The following is a 27597-nucleotide window of genomic DNA, read 5'->3' on the forward strand; positions in this document are numbered from 1 at the left end:
GAAAGTACAAGGTATTGTGTTTCAACATGTAAGAAGTAGAAAGTACAGGTATTTGTGTTCAACATGTAAGAAGTAGAAAGAAGTACAGGTATTTGTGTTCAACATGTAAGAAGTAGAAAAGTACCAGGTATTTGTGTTCACCATGTAAGAAGTAGAAAGTACAGGTATTTGTGTTCAACATGTAAGAAGTAAGTAGAAAGTTCAGGTATTTGTGTTCAACATGTACGAAGTAGAAAGTTCAGGTCTTGTGTTCAACATGTAAGAAGTAAAAGTAAAAAGTCGTCAGAAAAAGAAGTAGTGGAGTAAAGTACTGATACCAGAAAAATGTACTTAAGTACAGTTAACGAGGTATTGTACTCCACTACTTCCCACCTCTGCAGATGATCGTCTTGATTGCCTGCCTGGCGACCTCTCTGAATCACACTGCTGGGCTCTGAATAAGCCGAGCAGTAAAAGTTTAGGACGGGGAAGGGACCTGCTCTGCCTCTGGGTTAAACCTCTGGGATATATCCTCTGCCTGTCTCGCTCCGTTTCCTGTGATATCTGTGAAAACTCTGCTCCGTGCCCTCTGGTTGCGGCCCGATGGACGGTCATGGCTTTAACTCAAATGGAAGATGGAGGAAAGAGGGGGAGAAGGCAGGAGATCAAAGCCATGGAGGGAGAAACCAGGTTACAGGCAGCGTGAGGTGAGAAAGAAAAATGAGACAGAGCAGGTGTTAGATTGATGACACCCTGTCAGGTGAGTCAGGGTCAGGAGGAAAGGTGTGATGACGACCACGGAAGAATGGAGAGGGGATGCCAGAAACGTCCACTGAGACTTTAAAGCAGTTTGCGCATTGAAGTTTGAGAGCTGTTCTTTTCATTAGCTAAAACAGCTGTGGACACAAACATATTGCAGTCTGCGCTTCCACACGTCTTGAGTGATGAAGACTTTACTCACTTCTTCATCCAGTCTGCAATATCCTTCGCTGTGCCTCCGTAGTTCTCAAAGTGGTGAAGGAACTTCCCGTTCCTAAAAGAGCACAAAATGAGGTTTAGTCCAAACCACATGTCAGCAATTGGAAGAATATGGATTGGTCGTTTTGCTGTTTTGAAAGACTTTTAAAAATCCCAGGCAATGTAATAACTGCCATATCATACAACACTACAAATATACTTTAGTTGTATATTTCTGCAACATTTCTACAATTGTATTTGAAGAGAATACCCTACCTAAACATGTCTTCTGGATAATAATAATAATACATTATATTTATATAGCGCCTTTCAAGGGACACAAGGTCGCTGTACATCAGGGGTGTCAAACTCAATTTCATCGCGGGCCACATTGGAATTATGGTTGCACTCAAAGGTCCGGGTTGTAACTTTAAGAGTATATAAATATTTAATATGTATAAAATGAATAATAAACGGATTATTATCGGATAGGGTAATAACTTCGTAATTAACTACGTCTGAAAGCAGAAGTCTACGGCAAATAATTGCAAGTCTCCGGTGAGAATGTCACAAAATTATTTAAAAAGAAAAGCCAAATTCTGGAAAAAAAGTTAAAACAAATAAAATGTTACATTGGGGGAAAAAAGTAAGATTTTGAAAAAAAAACTATGTTTTGGAAAATTCTGAGAAAAAGCCAAATTCTAAGAAAAAACGCATATTTTGAAGAAAAAACATCAAATTTGAGATGCATTGTGGGACATGTAGTTTATGGGCAACGTGCTTCTGTAAATTGGCATGTAACCGTATAATACACATATTATATTCTTTGCAAGCTCTTGTGAGGCCACAGAAAATGAAGTCACGGGCCGGATTTGGCCCCCGGGCCTTGAGTTTGATCCCCCTGCTGTACATGGTGGACAAACAAAACAAACAGACAGTCAAAGGGCAAACAAAAAATAAAGGAAGCCGGGGGACCAAGAAAGGGCTAGGGCCCGAAGGCCAGGGGGAACGGGTGTGTTTTTAATGATGATTTGAAGATGTCCAGGGAGGCAGCATAACGGCAATCTCGGCAGGAAGTGCATTCCAGAGGGTGGGGGCCGCAACACTGAACGCCCTGTCACCAACAGTTCGGAGGCGAGAGCAGGGGATGGAGAGCAGGCCCGTGTCTGAGGACCGCAGACTCCGAGAAGGGGTGTAGGGATGGAGGAGGTCCGATAAGTACTGGGGGGCGAGGGTATGGAGGGACTTGTACGTGAGGAGGAGTGTTTTGTACTGAATGCCGGTGGAGGTGGATGTGGGTGATGTGTTGCCATGGCTTGGCGGCAGAGTTCTGGACGTATTGGAGCCTGTCCAGGGGCTGGGAACCCCGGACAGGACTCCATTGCAGTAGTCCAGACGGGATGTGATGAAGGCGTGTACGAGTGTTTTTGCCACAGAGTCAGAGGGTGTTTCTCAATGTCGAGTAAAGCTGCTCCAGAGCCACTATTTCAAGCATACTACGTCATCGAGTGCCGCCGAAGTGCTGTTCCAATGTCCAGCATACTTGGAATCCTACCGAGCCCGGCGTACTTCGTTTGGAGACATCTCGAGGCTGCACATGAGTAGACTCCGCGGTCTTAAAATCCCCACAATGCTTTGCGCACGGACCAATTTCCCCAAATCTGTGGCGGAAGATGTAAGGCGGGGCCTCTCATATGACGCACACCTGCACACTTGCTCGCCTGTTCCACTCTTTGTTTTCCGAATGCCAGGAAGTATTCTTCTTTTACACTCGGAAGACATGTGCTACCAAGCAAGCGTACTCAACATTGAGAAAACCCAGAGAGTGAAGGCCGGAGTCTGGATATTTTAAACTCTAATAGGTTCATTAGTAGTAAATACTAAAGCTGTATACAATCAAAGAAAAGGCATTATAGTAGAAACCCAACTTTAACAAGGACTGTATGCTCCAAAGTCATTTTCTCCATATGATTAGAAACAAATGACAATTTGGTCAAATATAAATTAAATAAACCACTTTAAAAAGAGTCAGCCCTAGTAAATATACCACGGTGCATTTGGTATCGTAACCTTTAGACTAAATAATTAAAGAGGCCCTATAGATGCTTTTTGGGGTTTTACCTTTCCTTAAGTGTTCTATACGTTTGTGTGCATTTATAGCACATGAGTCAAACTCAAGGCCCGGGGGCCAAATCAGGCCCGTGGTGGATTTAATTTCGGCCCGCAGAATCATTTCTAATTACTATTAGATCTGGCCCTCCGGTATATTGCACGCACACCTTCACTCCATCCTGAGGGTCTCCTCCGCTCAGAGCCTGAGCCCAAACATTGATGACCTTGCTCCCAAGATGAGATGCCAAGTATCTGAGCTAGCATCACAGAGCAGCACACTGAGTTCAATGGATGTTTCCTTCTGCACTTTCTCTCTCAGGACAACAGGGCATGTTTGGTTTTCTCTTTGAGGGGAATAGTTTTGTTGAAGCTGTTGTTGGCCTGTGGAGAAATGTACTCATAAGAAATGACTCTGGAAAAGCTGCAGATAGAGCCGTAAGAAATGAAAGCAACTGATTATTTAATGTTGTTTTTATAGGCAATCATTGAAGCTTTGTTAGTTCCAGGTTTAATATGTGCAATAAGTTCATTTCAATAAGTTCTGCAATAAACATTGAACCAGTCCAGCCCTCGAGTAGTACCCATTTTTTTAATTTTGGCCCACTGTGTGTTTGAGTTTGAAACCCCTGATCGAAATGGTCTGCAAAGGCTAAAATAAAAACACACAACATAACAGCTCAAAGTCTAAATGAAAAGTAGATCTGACGAAAGGAAAATATGATTGATGCCACTTCCTTGTATTTTGAATGTTAGCATAACATTACAGATGCCAGTGACCCCTCGGTATGCATTTAAAGTGAGCTGAAAGCATTTACTCAGCTGCAAATTCGTGAGAAGATAAAAACTGTAAGCATATTTCCTTCATAAGAATGAGTTTATCTACTCTGCTGTTCGCTGCGACTCAGAGCAGGAGGATCAGTGTCAGGAGTAACTGGCTTTCTGCAAACAGTTACAGCTCGGGAGACACAGCGCGGACACTATTAAAGGTGATACACGATTACACACAAACTGGATTTTGAGCTTAAAAATCGCATTTTAAGTGATCCGAATGCCGCGGTGGAGAGAGGAGCTGCTTGGAATTCAATCAGTGAGATTTATGACCAACTCTTTATTCACCTGCTTTATCTCCGCTGCTGTAAATCCACTGAAACCGTGTTAAAAAGTTAAGTCGAGATATGTCGAATTCATGTCATTCTTGGGTAAAGGACACAGGAAAGACAAAGTAGCTCAAATAGTTTCACTTTCATTGTTGCTTTAATTGATAGGAAGTGGAGGGCTGCTGCAGTATTGGCCAGTAAGCTTCCTTAATCTGCAGGGCTGAAAAGGTAAAGGACCTTGAAACCTCGCTCCTGCAGCGGAGAGATAACTCCAGCCGTGTTGATGCCGATTGACCCCGCAGTGATTAGCTGCTGTTTATCAGCCAGGCGCTCATTACTGAAGCCAATGGCCTCGGCTGGTCGTTAGCTAGCCCTGCGCTGACACTAATGCACTGCCTGCTAACGGACTGGCTCCAGACCAGCTACACGTTAGCTAGCCCGCATGTGTGTGTGTGTGTACAGCAACACACAAAGTAAGAAGTGCAGGAAGAGGGCAAATGCACACACACACACACACACACACACACACACACACACACACACACACACACACACACACACACACACACACACACACACACACACACACACACACACACACACACACACACACACACCACACACACACACACACACACACACACACACACACACACACACACACACACACACACACACACACACACACACACACACACACACACACTTAATCAGCCCCGGTCTAATTAAAAGGCCAGACTAGAATGAGAGTGTTTAATGTGGAAATGAGGGTGATAAAGCTGCTGCAGGAGGAATAAGAAGAACCGCTATGAAGCACAATGTGAACAGCAGTAAATATGAGGATAGTAATGCTGTGGCTGGGGGGGTTTCTTGCATTAACAAACACCATCAGCCTCAGCTCCTACTTTGCAAGTGGCTTCAATGTTATAGTAGTAAAGCGAAATGAGTAGATTAACCAACAGCATTTCAAACACTAAAGGAGAAACGCTGAAGCCCAAACGCTAAATCGATACCTTTAAAGTGTTCTTTGAGATGAAAAAAACATTGGCACGGTATTTTAAAGCCTTTACTTAGTCTGGCGTATTAATTATTTAAAACACTGGTTCATTTTGAGTGTTTGGGCAGACAACAGCTCTGTGTGGAAGAATGCAGCCCCACTGAGTTTCCAATGGGCAGCTGCGATGGCTCAGTGTGGCTCCTGAAGAAAAGGCTCTGCCAGAAAATATGGGGTTGTGAAGTGCAAGACCGCTTAGAGATGTCCCGCCCCTTTAGCCTATCACGTACAATGTGTTGGAGCGCTAGCCAATAGGAGCATGAGTGTTACCGCTACACAAAACGTACTTCTTAATCCATTATTTTGGAGCATACTCAGGGTATATGCAGGAATCCTGAAGTCAAACGTAAAACCTTTTAAGACCTTTTTTAAGACCCTTTCCATACATTTTAAGACCTCATCGCCACTTTGAGTTCTAACCGGTTACATTGGCGACACACCTCTTTGGACAATTTATATACTTATTGAAAACAAGCTACAAAATGTTATACCTTGGGAAATGCCCTTTAATACTTTTTAATAGCCATCATTTTCGCTAAATGGATTTATTAACTTTTAATACTTTTTAAAACCCCGCGGACACCCTGATACAGCCTCGTTAAAGTCAGTTTCCTACTATAATGCCTTTTCTTTGATTGACTACAGCTTTAGTATTTACTACAACTGTACTTCAGCGAGTTTATAATATCCAGAAGACAGGTTTAGGTAGGGTATTCCCTTTAAATAAAACACATGTTGTAGAAATATAACCAGTTAAGTAAGGTTTAAGAAAAAAAATGGTTTTGTATTATGACAGTTATTATATTGGCTGTTACATAGTGAAGTCACTTTGTTCAGGAAGTGATCAAAGGAGTCCAATGGTGACTTTTCAGGCAGGGGTTGGGCGTGTGTGGGAGAGAAATACAGGGATTTGAGCCTTTGCAGACCATTTACATGCACTAAAACCTATATAAACACACCAAAGGATAGGGAACACCACAAAAAGCACAATTATGAATTGGTGAGCATGAAGGAAGGGGTGAGTAGCCATTTTGTTTGATAAATGGCTTCAACCATGATGAACCATTTTGAACAATCAAAATGGTTACCGATAATTTTCTTTCTCCATTAACTTCAGCTCTACTTCATATCCAAGAATACAGCACCTCGTGAGTGAACTCCATGCCAGTGTGAGAAAAAGTTTTTAGAGAGATTTTACTGCATCACACATAGGGTTGGGTATCGTTTGGATTTTAACGATTCCGGTTCTGCTTTTCGATTCCGGTTATTTTCGGTTCTCGATTCCGGTTCTTTGAGAGGGTAAAAATAAGTCAAACTGGGAGAAAAATATATTTATGAAAACATTAAGTCAAATCTGTATTCCTATTTACAAATCACTTCATACTGTTTAATTTCTTACGGTTATTGAATACAATTATATAAAAATTATCTCTGCATTGTTTAGTTAGTTCTAAGTGGTGCAGTTTCAGAATGTGCAATTGGCCCAGTCTCCTCTGATGTTACACTGCAACCTGCCTGTGAGACAAAGTCCAACCACACATGTCCAACACATACGTGTAGGACATAACCTAATAATAATAATAATACATTATATTTATAGCCTATAGGCCTAGCGCTTTTCTACAACTCAAAGACGCTTGCACGCTTACACATGTCCTGCAATACACATGCTGCAGCTGCCCAGCTGCTCACTGTTTGTAAAAGTAAATAAATAGTATTTTCATTTCAATAATGTACTTTCTATACCCTGCTTCATAAACAATACTGACATCCCTGTGCTCCTCCGAGTCTGGGGTCCGGGGATGTGAGGACAGCGCGAGGACACAGACAGGGAGGCTGCTTTACTTCATAAAGGACATGGTGGTCAATATTAACAACACAGGAGCTAAAACGCTTAATAACCTTCATTACGTGTTAGAGAAAGAACATAAGAAAGTTTGACAAAGATGAGGCTGTTAAACGGGCAGCAGAGCCGCTGTGTGTAGAAAGAGAGAGAGACGCTGAGCTGCACCTTGCAGCGATCAGCTGATACGGAGCATAGAGAGAGAGAGCTGCGGTCCGCGGGCTCGGCCTCGCCTCCTGTCCTCACAACTCTTATTAATCCCGGGACCGGACAATTGTTATTTGTTCCCACTGTGCTACACTTCCCGCCCCGCCCCGCCCCCGTCTACTGTACAGAAAGCGTCGAGATGCATTTCCTTATGAATCGACAAGCAGAACCGAAACTAACATTTCTAAACGAACAATGGAGGACACGTACAGTTTGCGAATGAGTTCTGCCTTTTGTAAACTGAATGTATCAATAATTTGTCAATAAACGTCACTTGTCTGCCGGACAAGTCAATTGACAGATCTACTTGTCCGATATTGTAAATAACACGTCCCGGACGGTGGGACGTGTACTTTTTCGCACACTGCATGCTCCTCGACAATAGCACTCACATCCTTGACTTCCTCATGTGAAATTACTTTGTCCAATATACTGAGAAACTTTTTCCTTCACACCTGTTAAAGCAATTTTCTGAACCTCCCTGGCAAATTGTACGTTTGACACCCCCCTGTCTGCCGGTGTTTGAGCTCTGGGCTGGCCTTTCTGTTTGAAGTGTCCCAGATGTTCTGAGCCTTGGAAGTGAGGCTGAGCCCTAAGTGAGACGGATGAGAGGACTCCAACTCACTCAAAGTAGCAGAAAGTCGGGTAGCCTTTGACGTTGTACTCCTGCTTCAGGCCGTCAAACTCGGCCGGGTGAACGTTCATCCCCGCCAGCACCTGGAGGAAAAACAACGTCAAGGGGGAAATAAGGAGTTTGCTGTCAGAGAGGTGGAGAAAGCAGAGACACAAGAAACAGAAAGGACATGAAAACAGGTCAGAGGACTCCGTAATGAAAGTATGATTACTCCATGATTGAAAAGAGACTTCACTGGGAAAGGACATACATAGGTCATAGGTCAAATGAATGTTGATTAGCGAACTGTAATCACATTTAACTTGATTAAATAAATAAATAAATAAGTCCCCTATTGTGGACGTGATTAATGTACAAAATATATTTATAGGCAAGAACTACCTTTAATTGGTTGCAGCAAACTTACCATTTTAATTAAAGGTCCCATGTCATGCTTTTCTGGTTGTTACCCGTCCCCTTGTGTTATGTAGCTTTGTCTGCATGTAAACGGTCTGCAGAGTCACAAACCCTCAAAGTGCACCCTGTAGCGAGTAAAACTCTAACACAGAAAATACCTGTCTGTGCTGCCCCAGAACGCCTCGTTGTTTCTCTTTTTCCATTGTTTACTTCTTGGGTTTAGTGACGTATTTCGGGTATAGTGACGTATTTCGGGTATAGTGACGTAACGGCTCCTGGATTGGTCCAAATTGACCAATCCAGGAGCCGTTTAGGACAGAGAGTGAATACACACACTATACAGAGATGCTGTCAGAAACCAATGTGAGTTTGGAACATTGAACAATGTAAATCTATTCTAGTAGACCTCAACAATGGAATTATGATCAGTAGAAATGGCCATGACATGTGACCTTTACGTGTTTTTTTAAACAGTTTTATTTATTTTTTGTTTCCCATGTTTTTCACATTAAGATGCGTATAACATCATCAGACCCAAAACACCCTCCCCATTGGGAGTGCTCTACATTTTTAGATTAATGTAAAGATATCTTTTTTGATTTTAAACTTGTGGGACAAAGACTTTTTGTTTGTCCTTGGGGTTGTGCATCGGGAACGGTAATTTGACTAAGCTGCTCAACATTGACAGATTTTGTTTGAAAGGTCATCATATAGCCTTGACCTCATACTTGCCAACCCTCCCGATTTTCGCCAGAGACTCCCGATTTCATTGCCCTCTCCCTGTTTCCTCCCAGGGTCATATTTCTCCCGCATTTCTGACAAAATCAGATTTACTCACGACAGTTTCCACTCGGACTTTAATACAGCTACAACATTGTTTGGTTGCCATGGTAGCGCGTCTCTTTAGCAGCGTGCGCAACTGAAAGTCTGAGAGGGTGTTCAGCATGGTGAGGAAGATAGTCACAGAACAAGAATGGACAACTCGACCCTCTGCTCACTCCTTTCCTGTAAATACAGGTCCAGCCCACACATACGCTCCATCAGTGCTACAGGCAGCAAGGCAGTGCACTTACAACTACAATACACATGTGTAGATGTTCTTGTCATCTTTAAAAGTCAGTTTCCCCGGGGGGTGATACACGTGGGAGAGGAGTTCAAACAGCTCCGGCGATCAACTAGCACCGCCCCCTCCCATTTTTAAATGCTCACGATTTCTGAGGTCTCAAGTGTGGCAAGTATGCTCGACCTTCAGCTGGGTGGAATGCTAATGTTAGCAGGATATTGTTAGTGTATTTTAATGCTAATGTAAGCATCTTACTATGCTTATAGTTTGCTAACATTCAGTATGTAATGATGTTTACTCACATTAACTTGCTAGTGTGTGCAGTTAGTAATACAACAATATCTCCATGACGCTGTTTCAGTCTATCCAGGGAGTCAGACGAAATCAAATGTGAATGTTTACCTTTTAATCTTTAGCGTGTTATAATGTGTACATATACAACCTCTGCCTTTGTGTCAATGTGTGTCAACTGTTTAGCATCCCAATAGTTTATATGTATGGTATTTAAAATAAATCAAACACCTGACATTTCCCAGGTTTCTTCAGAGGTAATGTGGTGTTTAAAGAAGAGCCAAAAACTGATTTCAAAATGTCTTTGTCCTCTTGAGTCTTTTCAGATACATCTACCTGACTGCACACAACACTTCAGACATTGACCGTACGTCTTCCTGTCTCTATGACACAGAGGTGAGTAATGTGTACAACTCTGCTGAGCACTAACTCAGTATTCAAACCTGTCACTTCTCCGTAGTCTCTTGTAATAACTGGCACGCCTCCAATAATCCATCTCAGCCTGGCAAACAAACCCCTTTGTGTTCTGAGCAGGGAACTTGTATGCATACTGTTAATTTCCAGTTAAGAGGCTTACATTTCACAAGCTAAAATGCTCCATAATCAGACAAACATGCAGGCGAGCACTACTTCACGCTCCCCTCAGGCAGCTGCTCTCTTATTGTCAGACACCCTCAGATCCCTCTTCTTCATGGTGCTTCAAGTGTTTGTGAACACAAAGCATTTGTTTCCCTAGCTGATCACATATGCCTCTGGTTGTTTTTGTGCTGGCATCTCTCCAGTGCTCTTAAAAAAACGTTACCACAGCTGGAAACAGAGCACCCTTTCCCCCCCATGTTTAGTTGCGGTTGTAATACGGCTTGTCTGCAAACTGACAACACGGGTCTTTAGGGGACCCTCGAGACCAGGGAGGAGAAGAAAACATGATAAATACAGGAGGGAGGAGGAAGCAACACTAAGACTGGATGGACTAAACTGATATTCAATATATTTAGGTGGTGGTCTTTATCTAGAACCACATTAGCCCTGTATTGTGGATGCGTTGCCAGGTAAAACATAAATGAATTCCATGATTTAAAACCTGCAAAATGATATCAACTACTCAAATTATTTAAAACAGATTGAGATGCAAGGTTGGAAGACTTTTGAAGGAACATCTGTGATGGTTCTGGTTTGTCAAAATATACAGTTTAAATGAAGTCCAGCAGAGAGGGGTGTCAGGGTTTCTGTTGGGGAAATACTGAATGTTCTCTTCCAGTATGAGAGTAACATGATAACAAAGGTATCCCAACTGTAGCTGTGAACATGACAGGATGTGTGATTACCTAGAAGAGCATCAGGACTGTTTGAGGCATATGATAGCTATGTGATTAACATGATGATTCAGCCTCTATGGAGATAGACATATGACAAGCATGCTCATTTCTGACGTGGAGCTAATCTGAAGTAAACATTGCATTTTTAGGTTTTGAGAAAAAAGTCAGATTTTTGAGAACAATTTCAGATTTTTTATATTTTGAGAAAAAGTCAACATTTTGAGAAAAAGTCAACATTTTGAGAAAAAGTCAACATTTTGAGATTTTGAGAGAAAGTCAGAATTTTTTGATTTTGAGAGAAAGTCCGAATTTTTTGAAAAAGTCAGAATTTTTTGAAAAAGTCAGAATTTTGAGAGAAAGTCAGAATTTTGAGAGAAATTCAGAATTTTGAGAGAAAGTCAGAATTTTGAGAGAAAGTCAGAATTTTGAGAGAAAGTCAGAATTTTGAGAGAAAGTCAGAATTTTGAGAGAAAGTCAGAATTTTTAGAGAAAGTCAGAATTTTGAGAGAAAGTCAGAATTTTGAGAGAAAGTCAGAATTTTTAGAGAAAGTCAGAATTTTTAGAGAAAGTCAGAATTTTGAAATTTTGAGAAAAAACTATTTTGTACATGACAGGATGTTTGATCACCTAAGAACCGGTATTCCTCCATCTTGTGACTGTGTAACTCCCTCTCTTGGATATCAGCATGTGAAGGACACTGTTCAGGAACTAGTTGATGCTCTGTATGTGAGGACTACTTCCATTCTGGAGAGGATCACAAACACATGGATCCTGAGATTGAAGCTGAAGGGTAGTGTACTGGTGGTCATTTTAGCAGGAAGTACAACAAGGGAAGGCTTTGATTCAGGCCAGTCTGACAGATTGCTCTCCTGCCAAACTTAACAATCCAGACATCCACTGCTGACACATCTCATCTAATCAGCTCAGATCACAGATCAGTTATTGCAGTGAAACAAGTGAGCAGACTTACATATGTCCCCTTGGTCTCTGTGGCTGCTTGCTGAAAGACGGGCTGCATCCTTTTACAAACCCCGCACCCTGTAACAAAGATAGAAATCACGAACAGAAGTTATGACAGAGAACTCGATGGGAACCAGCGCGCTGACAGCATCGATGCAACTGTCAACAAAATGTCCATAATCTGACAGAGGGGATGTTTTTTTTTGTCAATAGCAGCTTGCGTTGTGTCATCGGCAGTGAAAGAGGTGATGCACTGACAACACACTTTATTACATGGCTTAGTTGAATACTCGATTCTGATTGGTCAATTCAGAACATGTGACACGTTGTTAATCCAGTACAGACAGACCGCTGTCAAGGACTTATTGACCGTTGTTAAGGACGCTCACATCTGCAGAAAGAAGTCCGGTCGATTGAACTGTTCGACCTGGGACAAGAAAAACAGCGCAGAAGTAACGGGGCAGAAACCCTCGTTTTTACGCAGCGGTCCAGACATAGACATCAAAACATATTCAGTTGCCAGTTGCTTTGGCATTAGGGCAGGGATATCGAGGGTTGACATCATGAACTGTGCTACTTTTAAAGCAAGCAACGATGTTTTCAAATCTGTAATCAAAAAGCTCCTCAAAAACGCTATCGAAGCAGATCCTGACGTCGCTACGTTAGTTCAAACGGTAACAACGGACTATTTTTCTTAGCGGATCAAGAAAGAGAAAGGAAATGAGGTTAAAAGGCGGAGTGCTGGACGTCAGATAAATCACCAGAAGAAGGCAGAGGAAGTAAACACCAACAGGAACAGAACACGGTATGAGCTCAGCATAATGACCGCCTCGCTGCACATTATCCCTTACTTAATAACCGAGCACGACACATGGGAAACTGCATAATACTGTTTTACTAACCATCAGGTGACAAGACAATTAACTCTACACTGACGTAACACCATTTTGTTTCATCATTTGTAATTGTTTCATTCATTCACCTGAGAGAAAACACTGAACATTGACACTTAATGACTTTATATTCAATGTTTTGAACCAGGAGACTTATTGGGATTATAGAAAACATTTCAATATCATTTCTATGGGGAAAAGCATCTATTTTTCAAAGGGAAACCTGACAAGTTACAGAAGAACAAAAATCAAGTAAGTGGACCTCATATTTAAGTTTCATTCATATGAAAATATTGGTATCTTAATTTAAAAGCATAAACAAGTCCTGAGGAAGCAGAGAATATAGTCTGGACATTTTCTCCCATAAAATAAAAAAACAAAGTTCTTACATTTTAAAAGGTCCCCTATTTTACTGTTTGTCATCAATGTATCACAGGTCTCAGATATATCCAGAACCTGTCTCTGATTGGCTGAAACACCAAACTGATCATTGCAGCATTACCCATAATCCCCTCTGTTTCAGCCCTGTTTCCAAAGTACTGATTCTCTGTCTGTTACTTCAGATGAAAATAAGGAGCCCCTCCCCACGCCCCTCTGAGAGACATTTGGTTAAAAATAACACAATAGGCGCGTTCACACCGGAGTACTTTTCCCAGGACTTAGTTCATGAGAACTCTTTAGTTCTCATGAACTAAAGAGTTCTCATGAACTAAGTACAGTACCGCTGACGTCACTTATTCTTCTTCTGCTTTGGGTTTACTGGCAGGCTGCAAACAACTTCACGGCGTATACTGCCACCCGGAGTCCCCGGCCGGAAGTCCCCGGAGTTGGGGACTGGCTTCAGTAGAAGCTGCTGGGAGTCCCAGCAGCTTCTACTGAAGCCTTCCGAGTAAATCGCCAGAACGCCGACACCTCCTCATCTCCACCGCTCCCATGTTTTATTTTGTGTTGCCATTCGTTAGTCTCTCTGCGTTTCTGCGCTGGGCTAATGATAATGCTAATAATGCTAATGCGAGGATAATAAAATGGCGGCTTCACAAAACTTTTTCAGAGTTTTACGGGGCGTGGTTTGCAATCCGCCCAGCCAATCAGACATAGGGACCTTTTTCTCCCACGAAAGAACCTGCTCTCTAGCAGGGACTGAAAAGGGGGTGGAAAGGTTCTCATGAACTAATTTTAGTTCTGGCTCTTTTTGGTGTGAACGCGACATTTCGGAACTAAAGTGGGAAAAGTACTGCGGTGTGAACGCGGCTAATGGTGCTCTAGGAGGAGATTCAGGTGATAAGGTGTGGGGGGAGGGTTCCTTGGTTGCTGATTGGCTAATGGGTACACAAGCCAAAAACATCGTTATGACATCATAAAGTGGCCAAAATCTGATCAGCTCATTTTCAGACAGGTTTTTATAGAAATGGATCAAAAAGAGAGAGAATCTATGTTCCTGAAACGTTCAGAGTCTCTTTCCACAGAGGGGACACATGTTGATGTAGAAGAGACATGGAGAAGAGGGGACACATGTTGATGTAGAAGAGACATGAAGAAGAGGGGACACATGTTGATGTAGAAGAGACATGAAGAAGAGGGGACACATGGTGATGTAGAAGAGACATGAAGAAGAGGGGACACATGTTGATGTAGAAGAGACATGGAGAAGAGGGGACACATGTTGATGTAGAAGAGACATGGAGAAGAGGGGACACATGTTGATGTAGAAGAGACATGAAGAAGAGGGGACACATGTTGATTGTAGAAGAGACATGAAGAAGAGGGGACACATGTTGATGTAGAAGAGACATGAAGAAGAGGGGACACATGTTGATGTAGAAGAGACATGAGAAGAGGGGACACATGTTGATGTAGAAGAGACATGAAGAAGAGGGGACACATGTTGATGTAGAAGAGACATGAAGAAGAGGGACACATGTTGATGTAGAAGAGACATGGAGAAGAGGGGACACATGTTGATGTAGAAGAGACATGAAGAAGAGGGGACACATGTTGATGTAGAAGAGACATAAGAAGAGGGGACACATGTTGATGTAGAAGAGACATGAAGAAGAGGGGACACATGTTGATGTAGAAGAGACATGAGAAGAGGGGACACATGTTGATGTAGAAGAGACATGAGAGGGGACACATGTTGATGTAGAAGAGACATAAGAAAGAGGACGGGACACATGTTGATGTAGAAGAGACATGAGGAAGAGGGGACACATGTTGATGTAGAAGAGACATGAAGAAGAGGGGACACATGTTGATGTAGAAGAGACATGAAGAAGAGGGGACACATGTTTGATGTAGAAGAGACATGAAGAAGAGGGGGACACATGTTGATGTAGAAGAGACATAAAGACAGATGGGGACACATGTTGATGTAGAAGAGACATGAAGAAGAGGGGACACATGTTGATGTAGAAGAGACATGAAGAAGAGGGGACACATGTTGATGTAGAAGAGACATGAAGAAGAGGGGGACACATGTTGATGTAGAAGAGACATGAAGAAGAGGGGACACATGTTGATGTAGAAGAGACATAAAGAAGAGGGGACACATGTTGATGTAGAAGAGACATGAAGAAGAGGGGACACATGTTGATGTAGAAGAGACATGAAGAAGAGGGGACACATGTTGATGTAGAAGAGACATGAAGAAGAGGGGACACATGTTGATGTAGAAGAGACATGAAGAAGAGGGGACACATGTTGATGTAGAAGAGACATGAAGAAGAGGGGACACATGGTGATTTATGTAAAGTGGATTTTGCATAATAGGTGACCTTTAATATTAACGTAATACATACTATAATAATAATACATTACATTTATAAAGCGCTTTTCCCGGTGCTCAAAGCGCTTACAAGCAAGTAAAACAAAATAGGAAATATATGCTCTCTCCATATCTGATATGTTTTTCATCGTTCTGCACGATAACAGCTCTTGTCTTTTGATCACAACATGTTCTGCACAGTAAAGAGAGCAGCACTTGATAATAGAGGACTCACAGGGAGCGTAGAACATCATGAGGACCGGCCTCTCCTCTCTCTTCAGCAGCTTCCTGAAGTCCTTCAGAGGAAGGAGAGAGGGAACATGATTAACACGCCTTATCATCTATTAATGAAAGATATGTAAAGTAAGGGCTGGGGGATAATTAGATATGATAATGCATCGGGGCTGCGAGGAAAACGTTAAACATTGTCTAAATTAAAGATAACAAGCACATGCCATATCACATTTCGCAGAAGATATGATCACCTTAATCACACAATGGTTTTAATCTGATTATACCTGTAAAACATTCAATTGAAAAAGTGTTTTGCATTTAAGTTATTTTCATTTGTCGGATGCTTAATACACACAGGACTTTATAAAAATAGGTTTTAAGACTCGGTTGTTTCATATACACTTGGTATTGAATGGACACATGCTATATCAGATATATATATTGTGATACTGAGTATATATCACAATAGATATATCACTTCTGGGATACTGACAGCATCCAATATAGAGATGGACAATTTCACAAATATCCCAGAAGTGTCATGATGATGGGTTTGTGTTGAATGACTCCAGTTTGATTTTGAAATGTATTTTCCTCCTTGTGTCTTGTCTGGGTTCTCTTGTGTTTTCCCTCGTGAGCCTGATTGTCTGGGTATGTTTCACCTGCCCTCTCCAGCTGTGTCTTGTCTCTGTGATTAGTCTTGTGTGTATTTAGGTCCGTCTTCCCTTATGTTCTTGGTGCGATCGTTCCTGTCAGCATTTCTGCTCCTGCTCCTTGTCCCCTATAGGGCTGCTCGATTATGGCAACAATCATAATTATTTGGGTCAATAATTGATATCACGATTATTAAAAACGATTATCCATTTACTTTGAAAACATCCATATATTGAAAATAAAAATTGAACAGTATGTTTTTAACAGTTGATTACCCTGAACTTTAAGTCTAACTCAACTGAAAAACAAAAACAAAAAAACAAAATTAATTAAAACAAAATTAATTAAAATAAATAAATAATCGTTTTATTTCGATGTTGTTTGTTTTGATAATCGTTGCAAGCCAAAATCGTAATTGCGATTAAAATACGATTAATTGAGCAGCCGTAGTCCCCTGGTTAGTACTTCTGTTTTTTACGTGAGCTAGTCTGGACCCCCTTTTTGTATAAACTCCTACATACGCCTCCTCTGTCTTCGTACTGAATGTAGGTCCTGCAGCCTTACCCTCAACGTAACAAGAAGCCTTTGTACAGTAAATCAAATGACTAACTTTGTCCAAGAAAATTCAAGATGTCTTTAAGTATCTCTCCGTTTAGATGGAGCTCTAAAACAACTAAGCACACCATCATCTTCCAGCTTTTTCAGCAAATTAATAGACTGTATTTTCCACATCAGCAGACACATTAGTTATTCTGACAGCAGGTGGACCCCCCCCGACAATTCCTCCTGCTCCTCTTCACCTCCATGAGTGTGGATACTTCCTAATAACTCACATTCAGCACAATCTTCTGTGGATACCTTCAACAAGCCTCAGGGCAGGAGAGGGCGAGGGGGTGGAAACCAACAGAACTGCTGTTCGTTGAGTCACAGGGTTTTCAAAATGCTGTATATATCTGTGAGTGTGTCAGGTTGTCAGGGGAATGTCCCGGGGGGGGGTTAAGACGAGTGCCATCTGACCTAACTGGACGAGAGCTGTCTAGAAAGGCTTTTTGGTAAACTTCATGAACCACGCTGAGCTGCTCTTTGATGATAAAGCCCTGATATTGTACTTTCCTGTGTGGGTGTTTTGTTGCAGAGGTGGACATGCTGCTGAGTCAGCTTTAGAGGCAGATCAAACCCTCAGCAGGACAGGAGAGCTGGATCCTGCATCACATTACCTGCTTCCTCTGTCTTATTATCACAGTTACTGTCCATCAACATTAAAGAGTTCTCTCCTGCTGATGTTCAGGTGTATATCAGTATGTAGTGTCTCTACTTTAAAGAGTCCTCTCCTGCTGATGTTCAGGTGTATATCAGTATGTAGTGTCTCTACTTTAAAGAGTCCTCTCCTGCTGATGTTCAGGTGTATATCAGTATGTAGTGTCTCTACTTTAAAGAGTCCTCTCCTGCTGATGTTCAGGTGTATATCAGTATGTAGTGTCTCTACTTTAAAGAGTCCTCTCCTGCTGATGTTCAGGTGTATATCAGTATGTAGTGTCTCTACTTTAAAGAGTCCTCTCCTGCTGATATTCAGGTGTATATCAGTATGTAGTGTCTCTACTTTAAAGAGTCCTCTCCTGCTGATGTTCAGGTGTATATCAGTATGTAGTGTCTCTACTTTAAAGAGTCCTCTCCTGCTGATGTTCAGGTGTATATCAGTATGTAGTGTCTCTACTTTAAAGAGTCCTCTCCTGCTGATGTTCAGGTGTATATCAGTATGTAGTGTCTCTACTTTAAAGAGTCCTCTCCTGCTGATGTTCAGGTGTATATCAGTATGTAGTGTCTCTACTTTAAAGAGTCCTCTCCTGCTGATGTTCAGGTGTATATCAGGATGTAGTGTCTCTACTTTAAAGTGTCCTCTCCTGCTGATGTTCAGGTGTATATCAGTATGTAGTGTCTCTACTTTAAAGAGTCCTCTCCTGCTGATGTTCATGTGTATATCAGTATGTAGTGTCTCTACTTTAAAGAGTCCTCTCCTGCTGATGTTCAGGTGTATATCAGTATGTAGTGTCTCTACTTTAAAGAGTCCTCTCCTGCTGATGTTCAGGTGTATATCAGTATGTAGTGTCTCTACTTTAAAGAGTCCTCTCCTGCTGATGTTCAGGTGTATATCAGTATGTAGTGTCTCTACTTTAAAGAGTTCTCTCCTGCTGATGTTCAGGTGTATATCAGTATGTAGAGTCTCTACTTTAAAGAGTTCTCTCCTGCTGATGTTCAGGTGTATATCAGTATGTAGAGTCTCTACTTTAAAGAGTCCTCCTGCTGATGTTCAGGTGTATATCAGTATGTAGTGTCTCTACTTTAAAGAGTCCTCTCCTGCTGATGCTCAGGTGTATATCAGTATGTAGTGTCTCTACTTTAAAGAGTCCTCTCCTGCTGATGTTCAGGTGTATATCAGTATGTAGTGTCTCTACTTTAAAGAGTCCTCTCCTGCTGATGTTCAGGTGTATATCAGTATGTAGAGTCTCTACTTTAAAGAGTCCTCCTGCTGATGTTCAGGTGTATATCAGTATGTAGTGTCTCTACTTTAAAGAGTCCTCTCCTGCTGATGCTCAGGTGTATATCAGTATGGAGTGTCTCTACTTTAAAGAGTCCTCTCCTGCTGATGTTCAGGTGTATATCAGTATGTAGTGTCTCTACTTTAAAGAGTCCTCTCCTGCTGATGTTCAGGTGTATATCAGTATGTAGTGTCTCTACTTTAAAGAGTCCTCCTGCTGATGTTCAGGTGTATATCAGTATGTAGTGTCTCTACTTTAAAGAGTCCTCCTGCTGATGTTCAGGTGTATATCAGTATGTAGTGTCTCTACTTTAAAGAGTCCTCTCCTGCTGATGTTCAGGTGTATATCAGTATGTAGTGTCTCTACTTTAAAGAGTCCTCTCCTGCTGATGTTCAGGTGTATATCAGTATGTAGTGTCTCTACTTTAAAGAGTCCTCTCCTGCTGATGTTCAGGTGTATATCAGTATGTAGTGTCTCTACTTTAAAGAGTCCTCTCCTGCTGATGTTCAGGTGTATATCAGTATGTAGTGTCTCTACTTTAAAGAGTCCTCTCCTGCTGATGTTCAGGTGTATATCAGTATGTAGTGTCTCTACTTTAAAGAGTCCTCTCCTGCTGATGTTCAGGTGTATATCAGTATGTAGTGTCTCTACTTTAAAGAGTCCTCTCCTGCTGATGTTCAGGTGTATATCAGTATGTAGTGTCTCTCCATGTCTCCATGCTTTAATGTTCAAAAAGCTCTTTATTTCTCTCATACTGCCTGTGCTGCAGCACCTCTTTTCACCCTCTGTCTGAAACCAGAGCCCAGTCTGCTCTGATTGGTTAGCTGGCCGGCTCTGTTGTGATCGGTCAACCACTTAGAGATGTCCCGCCCCTTCAGGTACAATGTGTTGCAGCGCTAGCCAATAGGAGCGCAAGTATTATAGTGTTGTCATTATGTTATGGAAGAAAAACAAAAGTGTTGTTGAGGAAACTACTTACTTTTTCTGTCTCTACATGGACAATGTCTTTCGCTTCAGGGTTCTCCTCCCACAGCGGGGGTCCCGATGGGTCTTTTAAGAACGCCACCATGGACTGAATGGAGACAAAAGAAGATGAACAAGTCAGAATGATGAACAAAGGCAACATGCATGCAACAACTGGCATAAGAATAATCTCCTGAACAGAATGACTACTGATAGGGCTGCACAATTAATTTAAATGTTATCTAAATAGTGCAACATCCAATCAAAGGAAGCACAATATTTGTTAAATAATAATAATACATTTTATTTATAAAAGGGCGAGTTTCAAGGTCGCCGTACAAGGTACACAAAACACAAAAGAAACCGGACAAAAACAAGATAATATAATCAATAAAAACAGAGGACGTGTGATGTGATCAGAGTGGATGCCAGTGTGATGAGATATATAAAATATGTTAAATTAACACACTTAATAAAACCTATTAGTTGTTCAAAACCCCCCCAAAAATGATCAATCCCTCCTCTATTGTGATTGTAATATCTGATCACAATTTGTTTTGTCTTTTTTCAAATGGTGCAGCCGCACTGCTGATGATTTACCGGAGCATTGCAGAAGAAACTCTTGAGCGTATTGGAGGCTGTAGGCAGCGGCAGATGGAAACTCGTACAGACCAACATGTGCGTCGATCCAGGAGGTGTCGGAGATATCTCACTACCTGCAAGTGTCTGGTAATGGGCTTAGTAAAGCTCTGAGTAAATATAATGCACCATATGTCTGTGCAGGCGACAGCAGGAAGTATTTCATTCAGCAGCGCTACAACATTGACAATGTGGACACGGGTGGAATATTAAAGGATTATGAAGATATCATCAGCAAAATATATTTGGGGGGGTTTTAAAAGTGTATCTTACCTTTTTTCACCTAGTTAACTTTTTATTTATTTATTGATGCATATTTTACTAATCATATTACATTTCATTTAGCTGACGCTTTTATCCAAAGCGACTTATAATGACCGATTACAGGGACATTCTCCCTGGAGTAACTAAGGGCTAAGGGCCTTACTCAAGGGAACACTAGTGGTGGTGTTCCTGGCGGGATTTGAACTCACAGCCTTCCGATCTTCAGCCCACCTCACTATCCATTAGACCAGTGTTTCTCAAACTTTTCCATACCAAGGACCACTTAACCAATAAAAAAACACTCGCGGACCACCTAACTCCACAAATATCCAAAAACACATCGTTTTTTACAAATCGCCTGAAAATGGTACAAACAAGTGGCAACATGTGGGATGAAGGTGTTTATCTGGGCTATATCATGCAATCGAAAGTGAAACTTAAGCTCGCTCCATTGTGGAGATATTCCCGCGAGAGTGCGGAAAACTTAAATGTATTTATTTATTTCAAATGTGAAATGTTACCAATATACTCACGGACCACTAGGGGGCGCTCACGGACCACCAGTGGTCCGCGGACCACACTTTGAGAAGCACTGCATTAGACCATTCACTACCCTCTCAAATGGAAATATGTGTTTACATAAATGGTGACCACACCGTTTGAGACCCACTGAGAACTTAGATCAGCGTTTCTCAAAGTGTGGGGCGCGCCCCACTGGTGGGGCGCAGAGTTGTGATAGGTGGGTCGCGAAATAAAAAAGACATTTATTTAAAAAACTTTTTATTTTTTTATTTAAAAAAAACATTGTTCCCACACTGGTGGAATATCAAAACAGCGGCCCGGGGTGCAAAACGCATCAATGAAAGCGACCCTCTACCACACAAAACAACACCTGTAAATAATCCAATTTGTGTTCTTTGAAATTGAAAAGGATATTGTATTGTGTTTGTTACTTGCGTTGCAGTTGTATGTCTTAAGTGTAATTTGGCATGCTTTTATTTAGAAGGCGAGTTTACGCTGTTGACAGTTGTTGTTGCTATGGAAACAAGAAACGTTTCACAGCGGGCGGAACTTGTCATAAAGTCCGCGGTAATAAAGCCCACCCATTTAGAGGGAAGATATGATTGGTCAATTGTACTGTCATTTGACATTACTCTCTCGTTCAGTTACTATAGCGGGCCCTCTGTGAATTCATAGCTGGACGTCCAATCAGCTCCTGTCTTCACCTCGCAGAGACGAGCTTCTTTCATTTAACCCTTCACATTCAAACAGAAACTGAATAGGCAGATTCAAAGGATTTATTTCTTTGGAAATGTTATTTTAAATACAATGAAATCAAGTTATTATTGGTAAAACTAATGACAAATATTACTAAAAACATATTTAAAAAAAATATATAAAGAAAAATATAATTTGTTTTAATGTTTTTAAATATTTTTTGTAGAATATCTTAGGGAGACAGAGACAGGCTCGCCACTGGTAAAAATCTCTCATACACACATGTGAAACGCTCTCAGACACACACAACAGCGTTGCAGTCGGGAAGAAAAGCAATGTGGAGAGAGAGAGAGCGAGAGAGCACGAGAGCAAGAGAGCAAGAGAGCGAGAGAGCAAGAGAGCAAGAGAGCAAGAGAGCAAGAGAGCAACAGAGCAAGAGAGCGAGAGAGCAAGAGAGAGAGAGAGAGAGAGAGAGAGAGAGCGAGAGAGCAAGAGAGAGCACACCTTTATCTGTTTAATAAAGTTGTCAAAAATAAAGTAAGAAATCATTCCAATGTGTACTATAGAACAGTAAAAAGTTTAAAAGGGGAGGGATTAGTCAAATATGCATAAATAAAAAGAAAGAATGCTAACTAGGTAACATAAGATAAGAATAAACAAGTTTAAATGATTTGTTGTTGGTTGTGATCATATTCTAAATATGTTTGGATTATTGAAAAGTATACAGCTCCCTTTCATCTGAGTGTTGAGAGCTGTATCCATAAATTCATGATGTGCTCAAAGGAGGGCTGCTCGATTATGGCAAAAATCATAATCTCGATTATTTGGGTCAATAATTGATATCACGATTATTAAAAACGATTAACCATTTACTTTGAAAAACATCAATTTATTGAAGAAAATAATTTGAAAAGTATGTTTTTAACAGTTGATTACCCTGAACTTTAAGTATAATTCAACTGAAAAACCTATTTCAAAAAAAAAATAAAATCGTTTTATTTCGATTATGTTGTTTTCATAATCGTTGCAAGCCAAAATTGTAATTGCGATTAAAATACGATGAATTAAGCAGCCCTAGCTCAAAGTGCACCAGATTGATTCATTTAACTTCAACATTTAAAAAAAATCTTCCCTAGAGGATGTGACGTCCACCACCAAATAAAGCAGGTTAAAATAATTAAATTGCATACATTTTATTTTAGTAAACACTGAAAACGGGTCCCACAGACCCAAACAGCACACAAAGGTTAAAGGTAGCATATAATAATGTTAAAATGTGCTAAATATATACACTGCAAAAAAACAAAAAAGAGGAGTAAAAGTAGCACACGACTTGTTTTATTTTTTGAAAGTAGCTCTCATCCTAAAAAAGGTTGGAGACCCCTGTTATAGAACGATACATTTGACAATTTTAAGCTTGGCCTACCATTTTATTGGAGCGATGAGGAACAGGTGGGGCTTGAAAAGGCCCACCTGTTCAAAGTGGGGAATGACAGAAAGTTTGAGAACCACTGACTTAGACTAAGTTAACTATCTAAACACTCAGAGTCCTTTGCCTCACCTGAGCTGAGGTTCCCCCGAGCTTGAATGACACACAGAGACCAATCAAGGGCTTTGATTTATGATCTGTATGACAGTGGCCATGTCGGCAGGCCACATCATGTGGACAGCCAGTCACCCTGTGTGAGGCAGGCCACTTAACAGGCCAGAAGGAGGCGAGATCAGAGCAAGGGAGCGAGGGATCATTGTCCACAAGTTAATCGATCGCAGATGGCGTCGTGGTCACGGACGAATAAAAAAATGTATTATAAAAAAAACAAAAGAAAACCTAAATGGGTCGCGAAATATACTTGGGCGGCCGTTAATATACCTGGGCGGCCGTTAATATACCTGGGCGGCCGTTAATATACCTGGGCGGCCGTTAATATACTTGGGCGGCCGTTAATATACCTGGGCGGCCGTTAATATACCTGGGCGGCCGTTAATATACCTGGGCGGCCGTTAATATACCTGGGCGGCCGTTAATATACCTGGGCGGCCGTTAATATACCTGGGCGGCCGTTAATATACCTGGGCGGCCGTTAATATACCTGGGCGGCCCGCCCAAGTATAGTCTATGTGTGGAAAACCTGATCAGGATGTTTTTAACTGAGACTTTTATTGTTTTGTTGTTTTCGACGCCTTTCCATCTGCCAGTGAGATAAATGTGGGCCAAACACTTCGCAAGGAGACGAATACATTAAAAACAGTGAAGATGAAAGCAGCTATTGCTCCCAGATGTACTGACGGAGGATTTCTAAAGAACTCCAACAAAGAAAGTCTGTTTAGACTTTAACTTCGGGGCTATTTATTTAAAATAAAAATCATTACATGACATGCACACTTGGGTCTTGAGGGCACTTTTAATGAGAGGGACTGTTGATATCTGCGGCTTAAATAACAACTGTGAGTTTATTTAGTTTATTCTGTTCTGTTTATTTAGTTTATAGTTTATTTTTAATCTGGCTAAACTATATAATGATACATGGCTGTTGAGTGATTTACATGCTCTCTAAATACTGTATTATATTTGGTTTGCCAAAGAAAGACAAATGCATCTCCAGAAAGATGTTTCCGTAGTGTGCTTCCCCAGCCTATCAAATGCTACAACCGTGGACAGTCTGTGGAAATATTGGATTTAAGTATTGATTTCCCCTGAAGCTAACTACTTCCTCAACAGGCAGTAGATATCTATCAGACCACGTAGATATCTTCAGATGCTGCTGAATGATTTCCATTAAGCCGTTTTGCTCTGATTCATGGATGTAACAGATGGAGCGGTGCCACGATAAACATGTCAAGAGGCTATAGAGTAATCTGCTGAGTGTGTGTGGGAGGCTGGATGTGGAAGGTGACGCCAGATAGGTCAGGAAATATGCAAGAGTATGTTCACCTTTAACCTGCAATAACGTTTTATTGGCTATTAAGGGGCATCGGAAAAAAGCTGGCAACAAAACACGGTCTTTTAAGCATATTAGATACATGTTGCAACAGAATGATATTTTCCCGGCACGATAACATCACAGAGAATATATCAGTATCAGACTATTGTTATTTTAATTTGTATTAGTATGGCCACTTATAATGATCCTTAAAAGGACTGAGAAAACAACCTAATTTAAATATGCTACTAAATGAAGCATTTTATTTGACATATTAGCAGCACTTTATATCTTGTTAAATGTACTACAAAATGAACAATAACTTCATCTGCAAGCTTTTAAAATATATTTTATTATGATTATTATGAAATAGTTATAATCCCAATATTTCCCACTGTAACAAGGGTGTCGTATATTTGTAATATGGATGTAAAATTGGTGTAATGAAGGTGTAATAACAGAGTGATATGGTGTTATAATGGTGTTATATGTGTGTAATAACAGTGTAGTATGGGTGTTATCATTTAGTAATAACAGTGCAATATGTCTGTTGTAATGCTGTAATAACGGTGTAATATATGTATATAATATTATATATAATATTATATATATATAATATTATATAAAATGTATACCCTAAATAGACAATATATATTTCAGGAGTGTAATTGGAAAGTAAGGTGTCAAATTTTGAAAAACGAATTACGAAATGTGTCATTTAAGTAAAAATATATATGGTATTATGGTGATCCACAAAGTACACAGACACACTGCACTACTACTCAGGAAAGTCTTATAGAATAACTAACACTGAACTTTGAAAATGGAATAGACAATAACCCCCCTGGTTTAAAAATGTCAGGTTTTAGCGGAGCACTTACCTTGAAGGTGGCGGGTCTGTTGTACTCGGTGTGGAACGTCCCATCTCTGCAACACAAAGCAGGCACAGAGCTCACAACAGCAGGAAGAAAAGCTGAACAACATCATTCAGAGAACACGGGTCCACCTTCCAGAAAGCACTGAGCTGTGGGTGAGTGTTTGACAGCCTGCTGAGGTTCTCACTTATAATGTAGCAGCTCTGCTCCTCCATGTTTAGAGCTGGGGTCCACCTTCACTTTCTTACACAGCTTACGGCCCTCCGATTCCCTGAGAGAGAGAGAGAGAGAGAGAGAGAGAGAGAGAGAGAGAGAGAGAGAGAGAGAGAGAGAGAGAGAGAGAGAGAGAGAGAGAGAGAGAGAGAGAGAGAGAGAGAGAGAGAGAGAGAGAGGAGAGAGATGAGAGAGAGAGAGAGAGATAGAGAGAGAGAGAGAGAGAGAGAGAGAGAGAGAGAGAGAGAGAGAGAGATTAATTCAATCACTTGCATAGTGTTCTAGGAAATGCATTTGTCGATAGAGGAAAGGTGGAAACGTAGTCGGTATCCTAGAATGATTTGATAATGGAAGTCCTTCTTGTATTTTAATGTGTTTTTTTTGTTATACCTCGGGACTGTGGGAAACAGTATTTTGATCTGTCTGTGTGTACAAACATATTTTGAGATTGACAATAACATTTACTTTGACTTTTGTTCACCACCTGGATACAATACATCTATAAAACCCATTTTAAAATGCACTATGATTAGTCATCCCCAATTGGCTGCTGGAGCAGGTTGTCAATTGATACATTTTTGTACCAGTCTTTCCTTTACTTAGCCTATTTAAACTCTCCCTGGTGAAACTAAACTAGTAGAACAATTCATCTGCGTAAAAAGCATCAACAATCTCAACAATTTGTTCATGTATCTTTCTTTATACAACACACATAATGTCCCTTCTGTTCAGTAACCGCTTGTTATATTCTTTGTACTGCTACTATTATGTATTCTGTATATTCATTTCTACATTACATACCTAATTCTGTTTAAAAATATGCTTTGTCGGCACGATTTTTGTTTTACAAAGTCTTTCCAATAACGCTTCACCGAAGTGAATTAGGAAAAGTGGAAGGTGGAAGCGGCGTGAAGACATAACGGTATTTACATTTCAAAGACCAATCGAATGACATGTGTGTGCAGAGCCATATAAACCAGGCTCTATTTATTAGCTGCTCCGGTACACATACATGTGAAATGGGATTATTATGCTGATTACAACCTATAATGTACCACTTGTAAGCATAACGAAAATAGGCTTATTTCTGTAATTGAAAAACCAGAGCCTAGTTGAAAAGGAAATACCACCTACACACACTTCACATTCGCTACAGAGGTAATACGAGCAGCTTGAAGTACTCTTCTGATGTAAAAGAGCAAGGTATATGTGCTTTCATTTAGAGAGAGAAAGACATGGAGGGAGATCTGAGCCCGAGAGAAGGCCTGATGCTAATAAATTCAAAGAGAAGCTGGAATTAAATTACGGCTCCAAGACCCACAGAGAGGCAGATATACGTTCGGTGTATTTCTGCGTTATACGAGGAGCGGTGTGACAGACAGTCCTTCAGGTAATGACTGTGTGCTTAAAGCCATATTCTGCTGACTCATGAAGGCAGATGGCACCGGCAAGACCAGATGTGACCTTGACACGATCTGCAGAGGACGCTCAGTCATCCGATTTAAAACCAGTC

The 27597-nt window shown here is 40.9% G+C and overlaps 1 protein-coding gene across 1 annotated transcript in view; it reads right to left on the minus strand.

The window, feature by feature from the left end:
• Positions 1-910: 910 nt before the first annotated feature.
• The window catches only part of LOC117561955 (protein disulfide-isomerase A5-like), a 47303-nt gene continuing 20616 nt past the window's right edge, over positions 911-27597 (minus strand). Inside the window, exons 4-10 of the mRNA XM_034239690.1 lie at positions 26059-26142; positions 25878-25923; positions 19971-20063; positions 15802-15862; positions 11920-11987; positions 7875-7966; positions 911-1012 (exon numbers count right to left, since the gene is read on the minus strand). Coding sequence (XP_034095581.1) covers positions 937-1012; positions 7875-7966; positions 11920-11987; positions 15802-15862; positions 19971-20063; positions 25878-25923; positions 26059-26142 — 520 coding nt within the window. The 3' untranslated portion in view covers positions 911-936. The remainder of the gene's footprint in view (positions 1013-7874; positions 7967-11919; positions 11988-15801; positions 15863-19970; positions 20064-25877; positions 25924-26058; positions 26143-27597) is intronic.

The sequence above is a fragment of the Gymnodraco acuticeps genome, unplaced genomic scaffold (genome assembly GCF_902827175.1).
Source record: "Gymnodraco acuticeps unplaced genomic scaffold, fGymAcu1.1, whole genome shotgun sequence".
Taxonomy (NCBI): Eukaryota; Metazoa; Chordata; class Actinopteri; order Perciformes; family Bathydraconidae; genus Gymnodraco; species Gymnodraco acuticeps.